This window comes from Melanerpes formicivorus, unplaced genomic scaffold (genome assembly GCF_026170545.1).
Source record: "Melanerpes formicivorus ecotype bairdi unplaced genomic scaffold, bMelFor1.0.p_v2 SCAF_50, whole genome shotgun sequence".
Lineage (NCBI taxonomy): Eukaryota > Metazoa > Chordata > Aves > Piciformes > Picidae > Melanerpes > Melanerpes formicivorus.
In genome coordinates this window covers 2466105-2486344 of record NW_027142402.1, presented here as the reverse complement: position 1 = coordinate 2486344, position 20240 = coordinate 2466105, and the positions used below count along the sequence as shown (strand labels likewise).

Below are 20240 nucleotides of genomic sequence, written 5' to 3'. Positions count from 1 at the left end.
TTACAACTCTCTGGTTCTACGATCATCACGTCCAGCCGTTACCTAACTCGACCAGCGCCACTGCTACACCCAGCAGAGAGGATTTCCAACAGCAGCAGCTGAGTCCTTAGCACAAACACTGTACCGGGGACATGTTTCAGTCCTCCTATTCCGCAGGTTTGGACAAACCGAGTGCATCCCACCAGCGTTTCCCCGCCGCCCAGGCAGAAGCGGGCTGAGGCAAAGCCTGCCCGCCCTCCGACGCTCCGCCCGCCGCCCATGCGCTCACTCACCGGCGCCGGCGCCTGCGCGGAGGGACCGAGCTGGCGGCGGCCCGGGGAGCCTCGGCGCCGCCGCCGCCACCGCCGCCATGGGCTGAGGGGAGAGGCGGCAGCAGCGGCTGCCGTGTTAGCGGCTCGGGGTTGGGCGACCCGAGGATGGAGAGAGCCATGGAGCAGCTCAACCGTCTGACGAGGTCCCTGCGCCGCGCCCGCACCGTGGAGCTGCCGGACGGTAGGAGAGGGGCGGCTGGGGCGGTAGCGAGGCCGTCGGTGCCCGGGGCTCGGCCTGCCCATCCTAAGGGGGCCCGGGGGGGTCGTCGTGTGGGCGAGGAGGCTCGGGAGAAGGGTAACGGTCTCGCTCCGGCAGCCCCGAGGTGCTGCTTAAGTTTCTAGTGGTGATAAGGCGCAGCCGCGGCTGCCCCTCTTCATCCTTCCGCCGGCGCCTGGCGGTCCCCTGCCTGCTGCGGCCGCCCCGGGGTCCGGGCGAGCGGCTGCTCGGGGTGCCGGACCTTCTTTTTGTCCGGTACTAACCCCTCCGTTAGCTGCTTCGTGGGTGCTGACACACCAGCGGCGACAAATCTTTGTGCTTTGTTTGTTTGTTTTGTTTTGTGTTCCCCTGCGTTTGGGGTTTTGTTGGGTTGGTTTGGGGAGGGGGTATGATTTGGGAGGGGGTTTGGTCGGTTTGGTTTTTTTTTCCTTTAATATATTCTTTTCCACTTGGGTCGAATTCTGCTTGAAAAAGTCTTGTAAGTCACTGTCATTGGACACAGCTTAATTATTATTATGGGTTTTTTTGGCTCTGAACTACTTCACACGGGTGCTGGCCACCCAGTATCGGGGTAGGCATGAAAATACAGCCTCGGGGTTTTGCAGCAAGTAGTTTTAGTGCTGCAGTCAGGTCCAGCTCCTGGGAAGACCACCTCTGCAAAAAGAAAACTTCTGGAGGTGCCGAAGTTTCTGTCGTGAGCTAGGCGCTGCCATTGCGCTTTCTCCGCGGTTTATTTTTATGGACGGGTCTCTGTCTATCTGTCTGTCTGCCAGCTTTCCTCTCCGCTGCTGGAGGGAAGTGAGTAATGCTCTGTTTTCTCTGTTCGGACTTCCTGGCTGCTGCATAGGGACCTCCCCCGCCTGCTGACCTGATGTGCCTTTTCCTTATTGTCACCTGTCAACAGTTTCAGTGTCTGCCAGAGCAGGTCACAAAACTGACAAGAGAAGTCTCAGGCAGTTTTTACAGCCTCTGGTAAACCCGTGTGTGGCAGCAGGGAAAAGTGATGCAATACTGTCAAAGTGAGCTCAGACTCACAGAAATAGTGTAGTAGCACCACTTTAACTCATTGGTGATGGCTATGTGAATGATGCTTAGCACGACCTCTGCCAGCTGGAGCTGCTTGAAATTCACTCCAGTACCAGGGTAGGCAAATTCATGACTTCAGCTGGGTTTTTTTCCCCTATTTTAGGTGCTATCATCTTACACTTCAGGGGTAATTAGGTCTGTGGTAGTGCAAGTCCTGTGAGCTCTGGAGCAAGTACTTCACTCACCCTGTAGTGTGGAAGGAATGTCAGTCCTCGGTGTTTTCTAAGGATTACATGAAACAAATCACAACCAGCCTGAAATAAGGAGATAAATGGACTTCAGGGACTGAAATCTCAGCCTGCATTCTGAGCATATCTAACTGTGGGTACATCTTGGCTCGTTACAGGTCTTCTTTCTTTGGTGTTCTCTAGGTTCCTGCAGGCCTGCCCAAACTCTTCTTGAGAAGCAGGTTTGGATTGTAGTGTCTGTGCCAAACATATCCTGACAGAATCAGCCTGGGCAATACCACCACCAGCCCTAGTGTGGTGTGTGGTTTGGTGGCTTCTGGTGCGTTGTGTCTGGCTTCTTGGATTAGATGGGGTTGGTTTTTGTCTCCCACATATATCTGGATAGCTTTAATTCAAAAGAGGCAATAGTTCAGCTCTTCATCCTTAAATTCAGAGTCATAATACTCTTAGGAAGTGGAGATGTATGCCTGAGCTTCCTCACACTGAAGGTGGCACTGAATCCAGGTTCTTAATTAACTTCCGTTGTTTGTACTGTAGCCATTAGGGTATTGTCTGGATGGTGCTGACAGGTTTGTAACGTTGGGATCTCTGCCAAATTCAAGCAGATATCTCTTAGGAAGTAAAACAAACTTATATTGTCAGGGCAGGATTGTAGCTGATGAATCCTAAGTGAGCTTTTTAACTTTTGAAGCAAGTATTAACACCTGAGTCCAGTGCCAGTGAACGCACTGAGGTGGCCTTGCCAGGAGGAAGAGATAGTATCATTCAGCAGATGTTTTCTGAGCACTTAAGAGCTTGACACATTTCTGGCTTCCACTGTGAAGGCTCAGTGCCTGCAGACTAGGTCTTACATCTCAGAGCTGTAGGTTTGAGGCTCTTTGTTGGCTCTGACTCTGCGTTTTGAGTGTGCTTTTAAAAATGATCTCATAAGCTGGCGTTGGCCTGAGGCCTCTGTGGGGATTGTAACCCCAACAATGAGGAGTTTGTGTTAAGCTAGAAAACAGAATAATTATGCAGCAGTAATAATGATGATAGTGTATTAAGATTATTACTAATTAATTTCCATTAAGGCACTTTAAATTTGTCAGGCTAATCCTTTGAAATGAATATTTAACTCCAGAAAGTCTGTAAGTGACCAAACAGGCACTGTGACATCCATGCAGGGTCTGGACAGGGGAATTTCAGTCTGTTCCCACCACTGACATGAATATTTGTGCCTTGGCCTTTTTTCATTACCTTCAAACTTGGCACATGAAGCTGGTTAGAAATTGAAATGAAATCTACTGCATTTAGATATTCAAATTTAGAGACAAAAGTGGTCATGGAGTAACTTAGTTCAAAGAAACCACTTCTGTGTCACCTTGGAGCACAGGAAACTTCCTTCCTAAAATAAGCTTTTCTTTTTGGTGTGTGTTAATGCACATCTCTTAAAGGCTTTTAATGGACAGAATTGTCAGCTTAAAGACATGGGTGCTGCACTGAAAATTCTGCAGTGGTTGCTTTGTAAAAGGAGAAAGCCACATTAAAATGTCTCATATTCTCAGTCCTGTTATTTACCTCTCTTATCTAAGCCTGGTGGCTTTTTCTTTGTAATGACACTTCAGGTGTGTATAACCTGTGTATAAAGAATGATCTGTTGGACAGTGGGCACTTTGCAAGGTAGGCCACTCGTGCTAGGTGAATTTATTTGATATAAGATTGCTTTCTGATAATGGAGTGATTTGATTTCTTTACAGATAATGAAACTGCAGTCTACACGTTAATGCCAATGGTTATGGCTGACCAGCATAGGTGAGAGCTGCTTGACATTTCCTTCTGTGTTTATGTTTGGGTTTTTTAAGGTCCAAAAAACCCAGCATGTTTGCTAGAGTTGTAGCTTCTAGATCACTCTTGAGGGGTTTGCTGCTGAGATATCTTCTGTAGCTGAAGCTATTTACTGACTGTCTGCATCCCAGCTTATTTTTACTTGAGCATCCTCTTTAGTTTTGTGCCATAGATGGGAGAAAATTGTCCAAGGATAAGAACAAAAGCATAGTGTTGTAATTGGATGGTGGCTCTGAGTGTGTATTTATTGATGATAAGGAAGCTTTTAGTCTCATTAGATGTCTCTGATGGGGAGTAAGAGTTGGCCAATGACACTGATACTTCTGGGGTTCCTCAAATGGGCAATTTGAATTTCTCCTGCCCAGTTGTCCTCATAGCTGGGACCTGGGGGGATTGTGCAGTGCCAGCTAAGTGCTGCTGCCTTCTGGTGAGCTTTGTGGGCAAGCAGGTAGTAACCCTTACTTGAAACTGTAAACTTTTTATCTAATCAGGATAAACATTTGTTCTGCTAGGTAATATCTTGCTGAGATTGTGTGCAAGGCTTTTAAATTACTCATTACTGGAGGTTGGAATCACCAGTTCCCGTGCAGTTTGGCCTGCTTGGAAGTATTTTATCTTAACTAATACTTTCTCTTTACTAATTCATTACAGCTTGAAGGGACCTATTTAAATTTCTTACCCTATTGGCCTATGATGTGTCCTACATCATGCTGATTTCACATCCCTCTGAACTTTGCCTGGGGGTAGGAAAGCTGCTGGATAACTGGTTAGGGTGTCTGCCTTGAGATAAGGAGGAAAAGGGGAACTGATAGTTTTGGACACTATTACTTGTGAACAAGTGACCTGACCATCTGGTCTAGTTCTTCCCAGTTTGCTCAGTGTCACAATGCATCTTTTGGTGTACAAGTGACAGGGTAAAAAATGCTGCTAATATGCAGATGCTTGAAAGCTGCTGGGTCTCTGGATCTGAAAGTAATTGGAGGGAAAAGCAATACTGGTCAAGTAAGAAACAGACTATGTAGAGAGTAGAGGGTAGAGAGGCTTTGCAGAGGGACCTGGACAGGCTGGACAGATGGGCAGAGTCCAAGGGCATGAGATTGAACACATCCAAGTGCCAGGTTCTACACATTGGCCACAACAACCCCATGCAGAGCTACAGGCTGGGGACAGAGTGGCTGAGAGCAGCCAGGCAGAGAGGGACCTGGGGGTGCTGGTTGATGGCAGGCTGAACATGAGCCTGCAGTGTGCCCAGGCAACCAGGAGGGCCAGTGGTATCCTGGCCTGCATCAGGAACAGTGTGGCCAGCAGGAGCAGGGAGGTCATTCTGCCCCTGCACACTGCACTGGTTAGGCCACACCTTGAGTCCTGTGTCCAGTTCTGGGCTCCTCAGTTTAGGAAGGAGGTTGACTTGCTGGAACGTGTCCAGAGAAGGGCAACAAAGTTGGTGAGGGGTTTGGAACACAAGTCCTATGATGAGAGGCTGAGGGAACTGGGGCTGCTTAGCCTGGAGAAGAGGAAACTCTGGGGTGACCTTATTGCTCTCTACAACTACCTGAAGGGAGGCTGTAGACAGGCGGATGATGGTCTCTTCTCCCAGGCAGCCAGCACCAGGACAAGAGGACACAGTCTCAAGCTGTGCCAGGGGAGGTTTAGGTTGTGTGTTAGGAAGAAGTTCTATACAGAGAGAGTGATTGCCCATTAAAATGGGCTGCCTGGGGAGGTGGTGGAGTCACCATCATTGGAGATGTTCAGGAGGAGACTTGACAGGGTGCTTGGTGCCATGGGTTAGTTGATTGGGTGCTGTTGGATTGGTTGATAGGTTGGACGCAATGATCTTGAAGGTCGATTCTGTTCTGGTTCTGTTCTGTTCTATGTGTGCACAGCTTCCAGCAGGTACTTTGCTGGGGGGGTGTGAGCTAATCTGAATTCAAATGCTGTTTCTGTTTGAAGGTCTGTCTCGGAGCTGCTATCAAATTCCAAGTTTGATGTGAATTACGCCTTTGGACGCGTGAAGAGAAGTTTGCTTCATATTGCAGCAAAGTAAGGCTTACTTGAGTCCAGTCCAGAAGTTAACAATGACAGTATGCCCACAAATCTAAGGCACCAATGTAAGCTGGAAAACTCTACTACAGAGTTTAACATTTTGTTTTGACACTTCTGTTCTGTTTGTCCTTTTAGCCATGTGCCTGCCTCCCTGAGAGAAAAGGTTTCACCCTTGACACCAAATGGCTTTCCAGTTTTTAGTGAGGGAAGTCTTGGTGAATACTTTCTTCCTGTCTGTGAGGCAATGCAGCCATTCTGTGTATCCTGTATCAAAGCCAGGTTGGATGAGGCCTTGAGCAGCTGGGCCTACTTGAGAGGTGCCTCTGCTCATGGAGTAGATGATCTCCAAGGTCCCTTCCAACCTGAGCTATTCTGTGATTTACAGGAGGTTTGGGATTCTTCTGGGATTTACATTTTTAAGTGTAACTTCCAGATGCTGGAGCATAACAGGGAAAACAAATGGGTAATGGAATGGTTATTTAAAGGAAAGTTGTGTTTTGTGAATTGGTGAGGGAGGTGAGAGGAAACAGTGAGCAGAACACTTTAAATTGTTTACATTTGAAACAGGTGGCAGTCCTAAAGATTCACTGTTGGGTTCTAAAGTGACTGAAATCACACAGAGAGCTGGAACCTGTTCATTAATGCAAGCTGTGATCTGTCAGTTCTCACTTAGGTGTCTTCCCTCTAGCTTTGTGTAACTTGAACTATGAGGCTGTAAAAATGGGTTTGTGTGAAGATTTTCTACTGCCTGCAATCTCTCCATAGCATTGCTGTTGTCTTTACATTGCTGCAGGCTCGGTCAGTAAATATCCTTGTTGCACTTTTCCCCCCCTTCCTTATCTTGTTCTTAGCTGTGGATCAGTTGAATGCCTTGTTCTGTTATTAAAAAAAGGAGCAAATCCAAACTACCAGGACATCTCAGGATGCACACCTCTCCATTTAGCAGCAAGGAATGGGTAAGGAAAATGTCTTTTGTACCTCTTAGGTTTTGTGCAGAACACCTTTGAGCTGACATCTGTAATATTTTTGCATAGTTCAGCCAAAATGCTTTGGCTTTCCCTTTGAAGATGGGGATGGCACCCAGGGACTGGGCAGTTCAAATCCATGCTTTCAATATTCAGAAAATAGATGTTTTTTATTCCTAGGAAGTGTCTGAAATGCCAGGGTCAGTGCCAGTCATTTTCATGTTTGCTGTTGAGCAGCAGCTTAATGATTCTTGCAACAGTGATTGCACAAGGGAGGCATTCACCTGTCAGTTAAATAAGAGAAGATTTCAAAGAGAAGAGTGGAGGGTTCAGGAATTCCAGATTTTTCTCAGCTGGTGTCTCCAAGGGAATTCTTAGTACAAGGAGAAGGATACAAAGTTCACCTCCACAATACCAGGAGAGCATTAAAAAGAAACCCAAATCAAAACAGGGAGCAAGCACCTTTTTAAGATCTTTTAAGATCTCATTTCTTTAATTGTTAGGATGTGGAAACACACAGCTGATAACTGGTTATTTGTTTTTTCCTCTAGAGCATGTGTGTCTTACAGCAACTGGACTAGATCATCAGTGGTACTTCACATGGAATTTAGTTAGTGTTCAGTGGCTTTTGGGTGTGTGGGACCAATGTTTGTAGGATAAGGGAGGAAGAGGTAGCCAAGTGGTTCGTGATGAAATGCAGCAATGCACTTAGGAGACAGCTGTGTGGAAAGGAGGCATGAGAAGGGTGTGAAAGGTACCAAATAGCCAAGGAAGAATAAGGATGAATTTCTTAAGGGTAAAGCACTTAGAGCTTTACTAGAGAGCATTAGAAGACCAAACAAAAGATGCAGGAGGAAAACCACCCCTGCTTTCAGTGAGGCAGCTGGGCTGCCAAAGATTTAGGTAGTGTTACAATGAGTGTCTCATTAAATAATGATTTAGTGCTGTACTGTAAATGTGTTCACTGAAGTGTACAGATGATGATGAACTTCATGGATTTCCATTAGCTGAGCTCTGGTTTCTTGTCTTTAGAGTGTAGTTAGTGTTGAGCTGAAGCTGTTAGAGTGATGGCTAAGCACTTCTTAGACTTTCCACAAGAACATTCAGCTACATGACTATTTTTAGCCCTGTGCTGTGCTACACATGTACTGAATGTCTCTCTGGTGCTACTGATGATCACTTAAGGCTGAGAGACCTGGGGCAGTTTAGTCTGGAAAAGAGCAGTCTGGGAGGAGATCTTATGAATGTTTATAAGTATCTGAAGGGTGGCTGTCAAGAAGAGGCCAGTCACATTTCAGTGATGTCCTGTGGTAGCACAAGGGGCAATGGATATAAACTGGAACCCAGCAAGTTCCACCTCAGCACGAGGAAAAAATCCTTTACTGAATTCTTTACTGGTGACAGAGCTCTAGAGCTGGCTGTCCAGAGGGGCTGTGGAGTTTCCTTCTCTGGAGACTTTCAAGACCCATCTGGATGCATTCCTGTGTGACCTGACCTAAGGGATCCTGCTCTGGCTAGGGGATTGGTCCCTTCAGGCCCTTGCAGTGGTCCCTTCCAACCCCTACCATTCTATGATTCCCTTATTCACATGCTCAGTGCTATATTCCTTATAAAGTAAAACTGCCTGCAGTTATTTGTTTGAATTACAGTGAGTGGAGCTCCTGGTCTTTGTAAATGATTTTTCCTGACAGGGTTTTAATGTATTCTTCTGTTTATAGCCAGAAGAAATGTATGAGCAAGCTGCTGGAATACAGTGCAGATGTCAACATCTGTAATAATGAAGGCTTGACTGCAGTAAGTGCTGTTGATTATTGTGGTGCTCTTAAAAATGAGTGGAGTATAGGCAGATTCTAATTTCCTAACCTTCTGCTGCTTCACATGTAAACAAACAACACTGCTGTGTCTCCAGTACCCTTAAGAATCACAAGATGTGATCAAAGCCCAGAAGGCAACTCACATCCTGGGCTGCATCAAGGGAAGCGTGGCCAGCAGATCAAGAGGGGTGATTCTGTTACATCTCTCTGCTCTGGTGAGACCTCACCTGGAGTGCTGTGCCCAGCACAACAAGGTGTGGACCTGTTGGAGTGGGTCCATGAAGATGATCAGAGTGCTGGAGAACCTCTCCTACAAAGGCAGGCTGAGAGAGTTGGGGATGTTCAGCCTGGAGAAGACAAAGCTGCAAGGAGACCTTCTAACTGCATTTCAGTATCTGAGGGGGACCTACAGGAAGGCTGGGGAGGAGCTGTTTAGAAGGGCCTGTGGGAACAGGATGAAGGGGAATGGTTTGAAACTGGAGCAGAATAGATTTAGATTGGACATAAGTAATATTTCTCATAGTAATGGTTGAGGCCATGTCCCTGGAGACATCCAAGATCAGACTTGATGTGGCCCTGGGTAGCCTGCTCTGGTTGGGGGTGCCCCTGCTGACTGCAGGGGGGTTGGACAAGATGACCTCGGAGGGTCAGTGCAAGCTGTGACTCTGTGCAAGTAGCTATCTCTGTGTTAGTATTGTTCAAAGCTTCCCTTTGTGAAAATGTTGCCAGTAATAGTCAGGTTTAAAATCCTGTTTCTGAAATGCTTGCATCACTGCTGAAGGAAACCTCATCATCTGGCCCTTAGATCCACTGGTTGGCTGTTAATGGACGAACAGAACTGCTTCATGATCTTGTTCAGCATGTCAGTAATGTGGATGTTGAAGATGCCATGGGTCAGACAGCCCTTCATGTGGCTTGTCAGAACGGACACAAGACAGTAAGTCTCTAAATTCTGTCAACACATTGGGTTTGTGGAGGGCTGGCTGATGCACCACGTGTTGGTGCACGTGGGTTTGCTATGAACTCCAGGGTAGTTTGCACAGGCAGCAGTTAGAAGTAGGAAGAACTATGGTTTAACTTAATCTTGGCTGCATGCCCTTCTGTGGGGACAGCTTCTTTCTCCTCGTGGAGGTGATTGATCTTGCTGTTTGTGGGAGTTGAAATGGCCTATTTCACACTGTTCAGCCCTTCTGCAGTGCTGCTGTTGCCTTGTTGATTGCAGGTCTTGATGGAACTTTAAACACTTGAGAATGTTCTTCCTTGCTCATTTAGAAGGTGCTGGGTTTGTAATTGTACCAGCTGCTGTTGTTTCAGATTTCTGGAGCACATAGTCATTCCCTGTGGATAAAAACAAGACCACAGAGTGGGGTCAGTTAGATATTTAACATGGGAAGTAAACAAGTTCACCCAGGCTTTTTTATTGATCTGTGTGGAGAATGTTGAGGCCTGGCCTTGCATTAGGTTTGACTATTTGCTTTCAGAGTAGAGCTCTGTATGCTTTACTTGGGCTGCATTACAGCTACACAGAGCTATTTACTGCTCAAAAACCCAAATTCTCTTTCTGCTCTCTTGTAATTGTCAGATCTTGGCTTTGGAAGACCAAATTGCATGGAGTTGCTCTCTGTAGACTTAACCTGCTTTAGGTGACTGGAGTATAGCAAAAGTTGTTTGAGAATCTGCTCAGGGTTTTCATACCTCAGATTTTGCTGGCTTCTACTGTGTGGTTAAAACTTCCACCTTCTGATAAGGCTGTTCATGGCTGTCACTGTCTTGTGGTTTGCCTCCCTGAAAAATGTAGGGTTCCTCTCCCAACAGGCTGGAGTTCTAGGGGTCCTTGGGGTTAGCTGAACTTCAGTAAAAGGCCTTGTTACTAAACTGGGAAGTTCAGAGGCAGCTTTCTGAGCTCTGCTGGCCATGATTTTCCAGATAGTGTTTAGGAACTGTGGGTTTGAGACTCATCACTAAAAAATGTAAATCCTTCAGTGTATCCAGCCATGCATGACATTACATAGTTGCAAGCCAAGAGACCTTTGTGGTGTTTTGTTTTGGTCCTAATGCTGCTGTTTTCTTCTCTTCCAGACTGTGCAGTGTTTGCTGGACAGCGGCGCAGATATAAACAGGCCGAACGTGTCAGGGGCAACTCCACTCTATTTTGCTTGCAGGTTACACAAGTTTAACTTTTCAATACTGTGCTCAAAGTGAAGTAGATGTATTTTCATTTCTCCCTCCCTTTCTGCAGTAACAGTGACTAGAAAGCACAAAATGTAGGAAGCATGTCGGAGCTGGTGGAGTCACCGTCCCCAAGAGGGGATTGGATGTGGCACTTGGTGCCATGGTCTAGCCATGAGGTCTGTGGTGACAGGTTGGACTTGATGATCTTTGAGGTCTCTTCCAACCTTGGTGAGACTGTGAAACAGCAAAGCTGACTGCTATTTGGTCTTGTCTAGTGTTTGAATGTAGTCACCTAAGTACTTCCCTGAGTACTGCAGGCTTGTGGACCTTTTTCTGTCAGACATGTTAAACACACAGCTGTGCATGCTCTAGCATGAGTCAGAAATCTGTGACTCCTCAACTGAGAAAATGAGGTCTGCCAGCTTAGGTTCTTGTCAGCAAACTAAAAATGCAGCCTTTTATAAGGCAAGTGTGACCAGAAAGTGTGTTGTGGTATTGCAGTGTGTGTGTGTGCAATGTGCATTTGTGCCTTAGAATTGGCAATGCTGCGTTGACCTCACCTTGTTGCTTTGAGCGGTTCTCTTCCCCTCACAGTTTAGTTTTATTTCAAAACTAATCACCTGTGATAAATGACCTTTTATTTTAATTGGCACAGTTCTGTAGAACATTTACATTTTTATAATCCCTCTGCTTTGGTTACAGATTAACTGGTTCACCTCTGATTAAATGTTAATCTAAGCAAAAGGAGAGATGAACTGACCTGGTGGCCTGCCAAGAGTTACGCTGTGGGAACCCTGATCTCTGCAGCTAGTGTGTGCTGACTCTTGTTAGCTGAGAAGGGGAGAATAATTAGGTGCTGCCTAATCAGATGCCTTGGTGCTTGATTTAGGGACTAGTATTGGCATGCAGTTCAAAAGAAGTAAGCAGCTTGCCTGGGTTTGGAGGCTTTCCAGGAGAAGGGAACGTGTTGCTAGTACAGCAGGGATGTTCCTTTAGGAATTAACAACTGGAGCAGCTGGCAGGGTGGTATAAACAGGGTGTGAGTGGAAGCCTGTGTCTCCTTGTCAGAAGTGTCAGTGGGTGCTGCTGCCACCTGGAAGAGAGGTTGCAGATCCCTGGTGACAGACCAGAATGTGGTAGCAGTGGCTGGTGATGGGTATCGGTGCTCCAAGTCTGGCTTTGACACCACTGTTGAATAAAGGTTGTGCCCTTAGCCTAGAGAACTGCAGTGGGGAGGCTTTGAGCAGGCTGGTAGCTCCTTTCTGAAATCTGGGAGGTGACTCTGGATCTTTGCACTGGGGCAAAGTCTGTTAGGTTGACCTGGTGGTTAGCTGGACTGGAAGGACCTGAATAAGGAGATAGACAAGGAGAACTCAACTGGGAACTACTGAAGCCAGTGGAGCTCTCCTGACCCTGAGCTGTTGTCACATTTCCTATGCCCTTATTAGTGCAGGCAGCCTTGGTGTGTTCCAGGGCAGCAGATACTCACAGATCTGTGTAAAGGCTGCTCTGCAAGCTGGGTTATGATCTCAAGCTTCATTGAGGAGCTTGTATCCCTAACCCCAATTGCAATGTTTTCTATCAGTCTCTCATTTCACCCTTTACATTTGTCAATGTAATCAACTGTTCTTCTCCATATGTTTTTGATGAAGTCAACATCTAATTGCTGGTACCCAATTTCTTGTTTTCTTCAGAAGAAAGAGTATTGGGAAGTATATGTTCTAGATGTTGAGGGGTAGAAATAATCTTTGGTCATCTTTTTCTCTCTACAATGATGGGCTGTTGGAAGAGTGGTGAAGTTCTCAGCTGAAGGAAACAGATAGGAGTGAGCAAGGAACTCAGTGAAGCAAACTGTGTGAAGGAAATTAGGATGTAAATTGAGAAAGCTTTGTTTGGTTGGGATTTTTTCTCCTATTTTTTCAGGAAATGCAGCTCATGTGTATTTATGAGGCTGGGCTAAGATTAATCATTTCTGAGTGATGAGGGTACCTCTGGCTTGATAAATGGGCTATACCTAATTTTACACAGTGCTTCTGCAGTGGCCTTGAAAAGGAGCAGAAGAATATAAATGACATTATCTTCCACCCTGTGCTTCTCCTTAGCTTCATACCATAACTATTTGTTTTCTCCTATCATGTTGGGTTTATTTGTTGGATGCAGTAAAGTCAGATTTCTCACTCAGAGCATGAATGCTCTATTAACTCTTTCTTCTCTTCTTTTGCATAGCCATGGGCAGAGAGACACTGCACAAATTCTCTTGATGAGAGGAGCCAAATATTTACCAGACAAAAATGGTGTCACTCCACTGGATCTCTGTGTCCAGGTACTGAGTTAGCAGCACTCTTTTCCTGTGGATTTCTGTCACTAACTGCAGTGCCAGCTGCTCAGTGTTCTTCTTTTGGTGTTTTGAAGCCTTCAGTGAAACAGAAATGCAAAACCATTTTTTTTCCTTGTAATTAAATTGCTCCTGCAGGCAGGCTTCAAGTTTGTACCCTTTGCAAAAGCCTTTAACATCTTTAAAGGCTTTGCAGGATTGGAGCTCATGAAAAACAGAGCTTGCAGAACTCCATTTGACTGGAAGGTTTGTGAATCCTGGGTGCAAATGTCTTCCTCAGTCTCCAGTTTCCAGTCTGTAGGGCTCCACTTTGATGTATAAAGTTCTGTCAGCTTTTTCTTAGGTGTGAGTAGTGACACCTGGTGTTTGCTGTTCTGATCTGTAATTAAAATGGTTTTTGGTCTTCTTAGGGTGGTTATGGAGAGACTTGTGAAGTCCTAATACAGTACCATCCTCGACTCTTCCAGACAATAATTCAGATGACACAGAATGAAGATCTCCGGGAGAACATGGTAATCCGGGGGGCTGGCTTTGGGACTTCCTGATCTCTCTTGTGGAGATCTCATTGCTCATCTCATGAGTGTCCTGATTAGAAGCCACCACCAGCAGCTGACTGTCAGTGCCACAGTGGTTGGCCACTCTATTTTTCTTCCCCTGTGGATAGAGTTTTTATTCTAATGTAGTGTTCTACCTTCCTATCTGGCAAGGCGATCTAGACAGGGTAAGAATTGGAAGAGCAGACCTGTTGCAGCCTTCACTAGAAGGGTGCATGTATAGAATTCTCTGCCAGCAATTACTTTGTGTGATGAGGTCTATTTTCCTTCATTTAGTGCTTATCTGCAGATATCCATTCTAGGCTGTGTCTCAAGGCTTGAATCATCTAGAATGAGCTTGAGCACTCGGAGTATGAGCTCTCATCTCTTTGAAGCTGCCTGCTACAATTAGAGTGTGAAAGATTGCAGCCACAATTCCCTTTTCTTATTATGGCTGTAGATGAAACTCTTCTGTTCCCTTTTCTTCTGTGTCTTGTTTCTTCTATTATTGTGGGGCAGTGCAATCTAAAGCAAAGGCAAGGCAAATAATTTTTGTTGCTTGATTGCTTAGGAGGAAGGAAAAATGAGGTGGGGTTTTTTTTTTCCCCCCCTTTCCAAATCTAGCTGGCTGTGAATTTTTAATCTACTGTTTGGTTGGAAATAACTGCACACCATTTCACAGCCTGTAATTTATTTCTCTCTCTTAAGGAATAAAAAGCTTAGCTTTAGTGAGGTACAGGCTGCCACTTCACTGAACTTTGTTTGCTAGAGTTTTTGAAGGTGTTATTGTTCTCTGTAATCCCATTAGTTCCACTACAAGACTGAGGATTTATAAGTCTCTACAGAGACACTGTTTAAATTTCAGAGCCAGGGCTGAGTTTTACAAAGTGAGATGACAGGTGAGAATTCCCAGAAGTGTGTGTTAGAAGCATTGGGAGATGGTGTAGGGGATTTCAGATAAAAGGGAAAGCTGAACAAAACAGAACAAAAAAGGCTTTCTACAGAGAGGGAAATGGCAAAGTGTAGAAGTGAAGACAGCAAGAAAAATGATTTCATCTGTGTGAGTAATGGTGGAGGTGTGTGCAAAGCCAAGATCTGAACGAGGGAGTGTGCAAAATCTAGTAGATAATCCATGGTGCAGGCATGCTTCATTGCCAGCATGGAAGCATATTTTAAGTATGGTCTTCTGTGGCCAGACCTGAGCTGTTCTGCCCAATGTCTTGGTTAGTGACTAGCTCATATCTGAAAGAGATGGCATGAAGAGACTAATGTGTCTTAGAAGTCAGGAGTCACATTTGAAATGTTATTGGCAAACTGGAAAAATGACCTGCAGGCTGCAGGATGCTGCCTTAGCCACTTGCAACAAGAGATTCAGTTGAACCTTGAGAAACTTCAGCCTAGTCAAGGACAATTAAGTCTTAGAAGAGATCAATCAGTGAAGATGCAGAGCCTCCAGAGTAGAAGACATCTGGAAATTGGGTAGGTGAGTAGGGAATCCACTTTGGATTGCTGATTCAAATCCTCCTGCCTCGGGGCAGAATGATGGGGGCAGATGAGCTTTATGAGGTTCCTTTTCATTCCAGCTTTCTGCAGGAGGAGAGGAGGATTACTGAGCTTTCTGGAGGTGAGAGAGAAGGAAGTAGATGAGGCTGCATTAGGAGTGCATGAAGGGCAGTGCCACTCAAGAGTTAGCTTCTCTGCAGAATAAGGTCCAAGCTAGAGAAAAGCATAGAACGAAGGAGCTGAAGACAGGGCAGTGTCTGGACATCTGCAGCATTTAGTCTTTGTGAGACAAGTGATGGCATCATCAAGAAAAAGGATGTTTTTGAGGTGAAGGTGATGATAACAATTACTGATGAGCAGGGTATGACTTCTTGCCCAAGCAAGGGCATTCAGGGTATTGAGCAAAAATGGAGCTAGTGGGAACAAGCTTTACAGTGCAAGGTTCATTCACACTGTGTCATGAACAGGTAAACTATGGATTATGAAACTCAAAATAGGCTTTTTAGCTTTCAGATGTTGAAAGTGTATCCCACTGGTATTTTTTCCCCCCAATTACAATAACTTGCTTTTATGAATTAGCAGCTGGCTAAAGCAGCTGGTTAAGCATGGTGTGCTCCTAGCATTCTAGAGTAGCACCTATCCTGGAGCAGACATTGACACTAGGATGGATGCCTTCTGGCATTCTTGGTAATGACACATGACCAGAGGTGCAATTAGATGTTGGCCAGTACAGACACATTGATATTGGTAAATACTAATGCTTGGCTGCTGGTGTGTGACTGATCTGACACCGCCAGGATGCAATTTCTTCTCTTTTAATCCGTCAGCTGCGGCAGGTTCTGGAGCACTTGTCCCAGCAGAGTGAAAGCCAGTATCTGAAAATCCTAACAAGTCTTGCTGAAGTTGCTACAACAAATGGTCACAAACTGCTTAGGTAAGTGTGGGAAGATCATAAGTAGGCTGATAGTAGTTAGTGTCATGTAGTAGTTTCAATAATTGAAAGGATCTGATACTGAGCATGTGTTGCAGTAGGTGGTTCTCAGATGTGATTCTGCATGACAGTGCCTGTCTAGATCACTGTCTTCATGAGGGCTTCAGGACAGAAAGTTGATGCTCTCATGTAGAGCTGCTAATGCCAAGAAGCTTGGGTTGGTCAGTTTGAAGACTCAGCTTGACAGGGTGCTGGGCCAGCTTGTTTCAACTCCACTGTCACCTCGGAAGGCTGGACTAGATGATCCTTGGGGTCCCTTCCAAGCTGGCAGTCTGTGACTCTCTGTAGCTCACCCAGAAGTGTGTTGGGTTAGTTTGGTTGATCTTTACTGGTCCCTTGTCTGACTGAGGTAGTTACTGGGCACTGAGGGTAGCAGCTGGGTGAGGGTGGGCTGTGGCAGCAGCTCAGATCAGTGAGTGTGCTGTTACTGTTGGATGCTCTCTCCTCTGGATTGAAAAACATTTTCATCTGGATATCCCAATTTGTTTCATGCAGATCTCCAGATCCTTACTGTAGGACATTGACTTTCTTACCAGTGGTTGATAAGAGGTGTAGATGTGTGTGAAAACAAGCATCTTGCAAGATGTGGAATTTGCTGTTCTTCACTCCTAGCTGAGATTGTGACCTCATTACTAAGGTTACAGTGCTTCTGTCTGGCTCTGGGGCAGGTGCAGGAGGTGAAAGTGAAGATTCTTTAGGATTTAAGCTTGAGGGTGTGTTGGGTTGTTTTGTTCAGCATGTGTGTCAGGCCCTGCCATTAGATTTGCTTACTCCTCAATATACTAAATTGTTTCCTCTAGGAAGAGAAACTTAAATATTCCCTTTTCCCCCCCTCCCAGCTTGTCAAGCAATTACGAAGCTCAAATGAAGAGTCTCTTGAGGATCGTGAGGATATTTTGCCATGTCTTTCGCATTGGCCCATCCTCTCCCAGTAATGGCAATGACATGGGCTACAATGGAAATAAAACTCCAAGAAGTCAGGTGTTCAAGGTCAGAAAAGTATATGATGTTGTTAGGAAGATAGACCTTAAAGAGATGAATTTCACAAAGCATGCATTCATTAATCAGACATCTCATGAACAGGAAGTAAGTTTGGTTGATGTCCCTCCCCCTTCTTAAGTTAAGCCTCCTCCTTTTACTTCTTCCACTGGCTTCATTGAACTGCTGTGCACCTCTCACCTCATGATTTCTGTTTGTTTCTTATTAAATGCATTGTTTATTAGTTGTTGATGGTTTAATTACCCAGCTGATTTTGGTGACCTCAGTTTCCATTTTCTATGATGCTAGTTCAGAGTGTAGTAATCTCAAAGCAGGGCTCTGGGTATAATAAATGGCGTTAATGTAATTCCAAAATGCTGTTTGGAGATGCCTTGGGAGTTCAGTTGTGTCCAGCTTCACAGCTGAATTCTTAGTCTGGTCAGTGTTTTCACTGTGACCATGATGCTTGTTCCAAGTTGCTCTTGAATTGTATTACAAGCCACAGGCCTCCCAGCTCTTTGCCTCCTCTGTCAGCACCTCAGAACAAAAGAGTGAGGCTGGAATTCTACCAGATTTCAGTTCTACTGGTTTGGATCTGGTTGTTAAAGCTGGATGTATTGGTTATAAGATGTGCAGTGATGGAATTGTACCAGACTTCAGTTTTGTTGATTTGAAGCTGGTGGTAGTGAGTGAAGATTGACTGTGTTAAAATGGACAACATGAAAAATGGATGTGAGCTTCTGCTGATGCTTTTCAGTTTCACAGGGCTAGGTATTGGTGACCTTTACTGTGAGGCATCTGGGCTACTATCAAAATGAACTGTAGGAGCTCACATCTCACTGGATATGTGCCTATGGATTTGAATCTCAGTTGTGTTGTCTGGGGTTTGCTCCATCTGCTGTGTACAGGGAGCTTCTCTGAGCAGGGCCTCAAAGAACTGACACACTCTGGCAGCTCAGCATGTGTATTGTTTCTCTCCTTGACTGCAGCAGTGTGCTGGGTGACAGCCATGAGGCCAAACTGTTTGATTGTGTAGTGTTTCACCCTTTCTAAATGACTTTATCTGCTGCTTGATTATTTTCTTTCTATGTTGCTTTTTTCCTCTGTGCTCCATGGCTGCAAGTAGAGACTTCTTTTTTTCCTGAGTATTTGACTCCTCTCTCTAAAATGACTTCTAAAGGATCATTTAAAACTTTGAAATTTGCATGGTGTTTATTTGCCTTGAGGGCATTACCACACTGTGACTATTCTCTAATGGCAACGTGTCCCTGTTTTGGTTTGGTTTTTTGCATGTGTTTATTGCAGCCACTGGAACTGCTCTGGCATTCCCTGGACGAGTGGCTCGTTCTTATAGCCACCGAGCTGATGACAAACAAAAGGGACTCTGCCGACATCACTTCTATTTTACTGAAGCAAAAAGCACCAGATCACCAGGATGCTGCTCCTACACCTTCCTTCCCTACTGCAGGAACTGAGGGCAGAGAAGAGCTATCTGCTGATGCTTACGATCCTGCTGGGAAGCAGGAAGCCTGTGCTGATTGCCAGGATGTTATCTCCATGACAGCAAACAGGCTAAGTGCTGTCATTCAAGCCTTTTATATGTGCTGCTCCTGTCAGATGCCTCAGGGGTAAGGAGAAGAAGGGGCTGTTTCTTACCTGAACTGTTGCCATTTAAAAACCATATGCTCTTTCTTGGGAGAATGTTGGTGCTGACCAGATGATAGCAGTGACAGTCAAAGGGATGCTTTTTAATGCTTTTGCTGGTTCAAGTATTGGAACACTGGGGTTTGTTGTTGGTTTTTTGTTTGTGGGGTGGTGTTTGGTTTGGTTTTTCCCCCTTTGTTTGTTTGGTTTGGGTTTTTTGGGCTCTCATGGCACAGTAACATGTCCATTGTGCTGCTGCCTGTGAATGTAGCTGTGCTGGGGCATTGTACTAAACATCTGATGGCCCTTTCTAAACATGGGACACTTGCAGGTAATGCAGTTTTTGTCTCCTGAAAGTTAACTGCTCTTGCTGTTGTGAAATTGCCTCTGAATTTAATGGCATTATCCAACAAGAAGAGCTACAAGCTCAGAAAAAAAAGCTTAAGAGTTGTGTTTGTGCATGACAGTGACAGCTTGGGGTAAAACTCATTTGGCTGTGCTGCAGAAAGGTCTAACAAGAAAAGCTCAGTCTCAAAGTGATGGTCACTTGGAATCCTGTCCTGGCTTTACAAACAGAGTTTTGTGTGGAACAGGATTTAGGTAGTGCTTATTCTTCCTTGGCAAGCAGTTCTTTGATTTCACAAAGCTTTTCAATACCTCCTTGCCCCCCAAGATTGAGTTTGACAACCCAATGATATTTCTTCCTCTCCCTCTTTATCACTTACCATGATGGAAATGTGTGGTGGGAGTGTTTATGGGGTGATCAAGTGTATAGAACAGTGTGTGGATGGTGTGGATCTGTGGAAGAGCTGATGCTTGAGGTGCATCCACTGATGTGTTGAGGGCTGGAAGGCTTCAATGGCCAGGTGTGTACCTCCACTTGTTCCAGTAGCTGTTAACAGTTAGTGGGTAGGTTGCTTGACCTTCTTGATTACTGGCATTTTTTGTGCCTTTTCTATCAGTTTATTGTGAAATCTTAATGCTGCTGAGTGTTTTGTTCCATGATTGACCAGCTCAAGAACATCAGCTTCTATCTGCATAGTGTTTTATTGGGGGGGGGGGGGGGGGGGGAACCAACAAAACAGTGCAACAGTTTGTGTAATTCAAGTTCTTTCCAGCTTCATTAACCGAAAGCATCTTGTGGTTTCTTTGACCAGGATGACATCACCTCGTTTTATAGAGTTTGTCTGCAAACATGATGATGTCCTCAAGTGTTTTGTGAACAGGTGAGCTTCAAAACATAGGGAGTTTATCATTTCTTGCTGTTAAATCTCCCCTCAGTAATTCAGACTCGTCGTTTTCTTCTTGCCCAGTTGTGGGGTTAGGTTATTGTTGTGACATATGTGCCACATGCACTAGAATGGTCTTAACCAAATACAAGTGAGCTCAGGCTTCAATGAATTCCTCTACATGTAAGAAAGCTAAGGAGGGAGTTTTTACAAGGGCTCGTAGTGATAGGACAAGAGGGACTGGATTGAAGCTTGAGGAGGGAACATTTAGATAGGAGATTAGGAAGAAAGGCTTGGCAGTGAGGGTGAGGAGGCACTGGAACGGGCTGCCCAAAAAGGTGATGGATGCTGCCTCACCGAAGGAGTTCCAGGCCAGGCTGGATGAAAGCTTGAGCAGCCCGGGCTAG

General features: G+C 45.3%; 1 protein-coding gene across 2 annotated transcripts in view; it reads left to right on the top strand.

Moving 5' to 3' along the window:
- The first annotated feature begins 330 nt into the window (after window positions 1-330).
- HACE1 (HECT domain and ankyrin repeat containing E3 ubiquitin protein ligase 1) overlaps window positions 331-20240 on the top strand; it is a 34837-nt gene continuing 14927 nt past the window's right edge. Inside the window, exons 1-13 of one of the 2 annotated variants that reach the window (XM_068160451.1) lie at window positions 331-492; window positions 3539-3593; window positions 5577-5666; window positions 6521-6625; window positions 8353-8428; window positions 9254-9385; window positions 10528-10610; window positions 12847-12943; window positions 13366-13467; window positions 15819-15925; window positions 16822-16972; window positions 18266-18588; window positions 19762-19830. In XM_068160451.1, coding sequence (XP_068016552.1) covers window positions 417-492; window positions 3539-3593; window positions 5577-5666; window positions 6521-6625; window positions 8353-8428; window positions 9254-9385; window positions 10528-10610; window positions 12847-12943; window positions 13366-13467; window positions 15819-15925; window positions 16822-16972; window positions 18266-18588; window positions 19762-19830 — 1466 coding nt within the window. In that variant the 5' untranslated portion in view covers window positions 331-416. Of the gene's footprint in view, window positions 493-3538; window positions 3594-5576; window positions 5667-6520; window positions 6626-8352; window positions 8429-9253; window positions 9386-10527; window positions 10611-12846; window positions 12944-13365; window positions 13468-15818; window positions 15926-16821; window positions 17069-18265; window positions 18589-19761; window positions 19831-20240 lie in introns of both variants that reach the window. The other variant, XM_068160448.1, reaches the window with a different exon arrangement.